Genomic DNA, 5,091 nt, shown 5'->3' with positions numbered 1-5,091 from the left:
CAGTAGTATTGGTAGTGCACCCAATGCTGCACCCTAACGGAATGGGATTCCAACCCTTGGCCACGGGCGAATCCATTGGCCATAGAGCCACTAACCCTAACACACGGGGCATAACAGTGTGTGCTAGCCTATGAAAGTGAAAAGAAATAATGTATGTACGTATGTATGCACGCACGCACGAACGAATGCACTTTAAGAAATAAAGGCACTGCACTCTTGCAAAAATGAAGGCACTGACGGGTGAAACGTTTTATGAAAAGAAAGGAAAATCCCGTCCAATGAAGTTTTCAAATGAACGTATGTATGCACGCATGCATGTATGTATAGTATGTACGAATGATGAATGCATGAATAAAAACCTACGTTGTTATATTTTAACTGCATAAAGTAATGCTTACGAGTCTTTTACTCATTTTAGGTTTTATGTATGTCCTTCCCCAACAGGGAAGGAAATGAAGTACGCATCGGGACGGACACGGCCTATGGGGAAGAGCACATAAGTCTAAGCACGAGCATTTAAATGTAAGAGAAGCCTTTTTATTATTAAAAATGATGTTTTCCGTTGTAAACCTCTTTTATTGTAAAATCACATTTTATTTTATAAACGTAGAGTCTTACACCCTGGGAAGAAGCAAAAAGTTTTAAATTGGATGGTAATTTCCGTCGTCCTTTATCAAAATATTTTACAAAAAGACCTACCACAAGGACGGGCGTTACATATCCGGTTGTAAATACCCACCAATCACAACCGACAGCAATCTCTGTATGAAAATATGACAATCATGGCTCTTCATCCCTGTGATTTTTCCATCACTAACATTGACACACCTTGCTAAATTCGAGGCATAACCATCTGGGAATTTAACCTCTGACAACCACTCACAAAAAGTCCTTCTCTCATTTAAATTTAACATGTAACATGCAAGACTCATAGAAGTATGATCACCATCTTGTTGTAAATGCAATTTTTTCCTTAGTCCAAGAAGAGCCAAATCCCTATACGCATTGGCGGTGTTCTTACATTTCCCTTCCATATTCATCAATGTTCCCAAGACGCTATCACATATGTTTTTTCCAATATGCATGATGTCCAAGTTATGTCTCAAACCCAAACGTGCCCAATAAGGAAGCTCAAAGAAAATGCTTTTTTTTTGTCCAATTCAATTCATTGGGTGTCTGTTTCCTCTTCTTTGATGCTTTACCAAATTGCACATTGGAGAGACTTTCTAACTATTCAATTAAATCATGTCTCGTAAGGCTTTTAGGTTTCAGGCGGTGGTCCTCTTTATCATTAAAACCACTTTTCTTCTTTCTCCAACTATGCTCTGGTACCAACCAGTGACGATGACTCATATAGCAATGTTTATGCCCATAGACCAATCACATGTCTGTTTCAACATTACATGTAGGACAAGTCATCTTTCCTTTCGTGCTCCACCCAAAAAGATTGGAGTATGCGGGGAAGTCATTGATCATCCAAAGCAACGTTGCATGTAGCCTAAATGTTTCTGACTTGAATGAATCATATGTATCGATGCCCTTTTCCCATAATTCTTTCAACTCGGCTACTAAAGGACGCAAAAACACATCGATATCATTTCCTGGTGCCTTGGGGCCAGGGATTAGTGAAGACATAATCATGTATGGATCTTTCATGCATAACCAAGGGGATAAGTTGTAAGGCACAAGTAGTACTGGCCATATGTTGTACGGTCTGCTCATGTTATTAAATGGGTTGAAACCATCACTAGCTAGCCCAAGCCTGACATTACGAGCATCATTGGAAAACCATGCATGTTTGGTATCAAATTCTTTCCATACCCTAGAATCAGCTGGGTGTCTCATGAAACTTGGATCATCACCACGTTCTTCTACATGCCATCTCATGGCTTCTGCTATATTTTTTAACATAAATAGTCTTTGTAACTGAGTTTTCAAAGGAAAACAACGCATTATTTTTTGAGGTATTCTCATTTGTTTACTTTTCCGTGAAACCCATCTAGATGCATTACATTTAGGGCAGACATCTTTGTCGGCATTTTCCTTCCAAAACATGACACAATCATTTGGGCATGCATGTATCTTTTTGTATGTAAAGCCCAATCCACGCTCTAAGCGGCAAGCCTCGTGATATGAGTCAAGAAAAAGAGCATCAGGAAATGCTGCTTTCAACAGCTTTATAACCATATCAAACGACTTCACGGTCCAACCACCAACACACTTGATGTGAAGTAACTTGACTATAAATGATAGTTTCGAGAACTTTGTGCACGATGGATAAAGTGGATGACGTGCATCGTCTAGCAAACCCTCGAATGTTTGGTATTTTGGAGTATCAGAGGTGTGACCCCCAACATTTGCTTCATCACATGATGAATTTCTAGCCTCATGATCCATAAAGGATCCAACCCAAATGTCATTTAACATCTCGTCTACATTATCAATGTAGTCATCATTACCACTGTCTCTATCATCTCCCTCGTTGGACAAATGTGTAGGCAAAGATTCTTCCTCACCATGAAATATCCATTCATTATAATTTGGATCAATCCCAGTTATGAGCAAATGATCCTCGACCACTCTAAATGGATGGAAAAGCATATTTCGGCATCTTCTACATGGACACCTAATGCGATCACTTCCGGGTGCATGCGCTTGAGCCATAGCAATGAATTGTTTAACGCCTTCACCATATTGGTTGGATTGCAATCTATCTTCGATATACATCCAAGCCTTATCCATCTAAGGCATGAGAAGAAATTGTAAAAGTTAGTAGATTTATTCTTATGAAAAAAATGTTCACAAAAAAGAAGGTGTCTATGCTTTATCAAAAAAGAGTAGACATGGTCATTGATGGACAATGTTATTGAAAACAAAACTACGTGGCCCAAAGAGAAGTTACGTTAAGGATCAATCAGTCACATCTTTAGGTGTATTTATTGTAAAGAGAAGATGCTGTTTACTTGGTCCAAAACCTGTTGAAGGCCTAGATTCGATTCCATATATGGATGGAGGTCAGATGATTCCATGTACTAGTACTACTTATGTTTGAACTTAGTTTGAAATGTTTTGACTACATTGCAAGGTATGTACAATAATATGAATGGTTTCCATTGTCAATCGTCAATCTTGGCAACATATATATAGCCATTAGTCAAAGAAAAAATTAATTTCGAGAAGACTCCTTATTTCTATGCTACAACTTGCATTAATTACTGCATGACCCAGCATGCATGCATCCACTACCTATTCCTTGTGCAAATTCTGTGGGTTTAGATAAGAGGTTAACTATTTTAATTAATTAGCTAATTATGAGCCACTCCACCTACAACTTACATTGAATCTAACTAAAACAAACTTGCAAGATGATCAATCCCTTCAGCAAAAGTATATGCTCCAAGAAAATACTTCACGGCCATGTGCATATATATGGATCCCAATAATTCTTTTAGAGTTCAACTTCCAAATTAAGCTAATCTGGTCTCATGTCTTGGTTCTATTTTCTACAACACAAACACTAGTTTTCTGTATAAGAGTTCAATAACTATTATATGTTATATACTATGATCACAAATAACACAGAGAGAAGATGAAGGATCTGTATTTAGGAGAAACATGTAGAAACAGAGCATTAAGCTTGACAATAATATCAGACGAAAGTCCTTCCCTAGTATATAACCTTCCAATCCGAAATAAAGGAAGGATTTCAGTCTTCAATCTTAATTTAATATGTTTTACACAACCATATCATCACAACATTAGACAGATTTTACACAACCATATCATCACAAAATTACACAATCATATCATCACAAATTACAAGGAGAGAAGATGAAGGGAGAAGAGAAAGGCTCATCGTGTCGCATTGAAATTTGAGAAGACGTGTACTGGACTGCTGTAGGGTGGGGACTAGCAGATTGGGTGAGGTCGCGTTGCAGGGACGGGGACGGGGACTGGGTGAGGTCGCGCTGTGGGGGCTGGGACTGGGTGAGGTCCCGCCAAGGGGGGACTGCATGAAGTCATGCGGGGGGTGGGGGGACTGGGTGAGGTGCGGCAGGGGGAGAGACTCGATCACGGTCAAGGGAGAGAGAGGTGAGGTTGGTGGATCGCAGTCGCCACGAGAGAGAGAGAGACGAGAGCGTCGCGGGGTTGAGGGTAGGGGAAGAAAGGAAAAAGGGGAAAACATGCGTATTTATTATCTTTTGCCGTGAATTAATTTCTTTATTTGTTGCGAGAACAAATCGCCGCAAAAGTTAATTACCTCGTCAAAAAATAATAACCAAATAAATGCAAAAAGGTTTGCCAAACTATTTGCGGCGACCTTCTCGCCGCAAAACACAAAGCGGTTTATTTTTTACGGGAAAAAGTCGCCGCAAAAGTTAATTAGGTCGTCACAAAAAGTAATAACCCGATAAATGCACAAAAAATTCGCAAAACTATTTGCGACGACCTTTTATCGCAGCAAGAAACCATTTTCTCGCCCAAAAAACATTTTTTCCCCACAAATGTTTACTTGCTAATGTAATATCGTGGGAAAAGGCTCATTCTTTTCCCACGATCAATTTTCGTGTAATAAGCTCTGTATTTGCCACGATGGAGTGTCTTGGAAAAAGAATTCATAGCAAAAAGCCATATCTCTTGTAGTGTTTGCTTCCTCTCAATCTCAAATTTGAAAAAAGAATTATTTTTCTCTTTCTCAAATCTGTTTGGTCTTCTAAAAGGAATGGCATTTGGCTGGTTACATGGCCTAGAGGTAGTCAGGTAGGCTTTTTAGCATGTTGTGTCAATGCTACTCTCTCAAGTTGTGCCAGTGCTACTCTCAAACTTGTTTGGCTATGTCAATGCTACCCTCCCATCTCAAATGGTGAAAATTGAAAGAAAAAAGCATATCGTGTCATTTGTGAGTTAGACTTTTTAGTATGTCAAATCAAGGCTATTATGCTAACGGACTTAAGGATATTTGAGTGATACACTGTGTACTTGAGTGATACACTATGTACTTGAGTGTTGGGAGGCAATCTTAAATATTTTAAGAATATTTACACTTCAAATTATAATTATACAATATATAAGTTTAATTGTTAAAGCTAC

At 38.8% G+C, this 5,091-nt stretch overlaps 1 protein-coding gene across 1 annotated transcript; it reads right to left on the bottom strand.

Annotated features, from left to right (window-relative positions):
- Positions 1 to 1,380: 1,380 nt before the first annotated feature.
- Positions 1,381 to 2,742, bottom strand: LOC121249404. The gene has a single exon (XM_041148112.1). It carries the CDS (start codon positions 2,740 to 2,742, stop codon positions 1,381 to 1,383), a length of 1,362 nt encoding a protein of 453 aa, XP_041004046.1.
- Positions 2,743 to 5,091: the final 2,349 nt, after the last annotated feature.

Source organism: Juglans microcarpa x Juglans regia, chromosome 2D, assembly GCF_004785595.1.
Source record: "Juglans microcarpa x Juglans regia isolate MS1-56 chromosome 2D, Jm3101_v1.0, whole genome shotgun sequence".
Taxonomy (NCBI): Eukaryota; Viridiplantae; Streptophyta; class Magnoliopsida; order Fagales; family Juglandaceae; genus Juglans; species Juglans microcarpa x Juglans regia.
Note: the sequence above shows the minus strand (reverse complement) of the source record. Positions and strands in the feature narration are given on the sequence as shown.

What these genes read in the sequence shown, in the direction of transcription:
- LOC121249404 (XM_041148112.1), bottom strand. Translation starts at nt 2,742, where the DNA reads ATGGATAAGGCTTGGATGTATATCGAAGATAGATTGCAATCCAACCAA.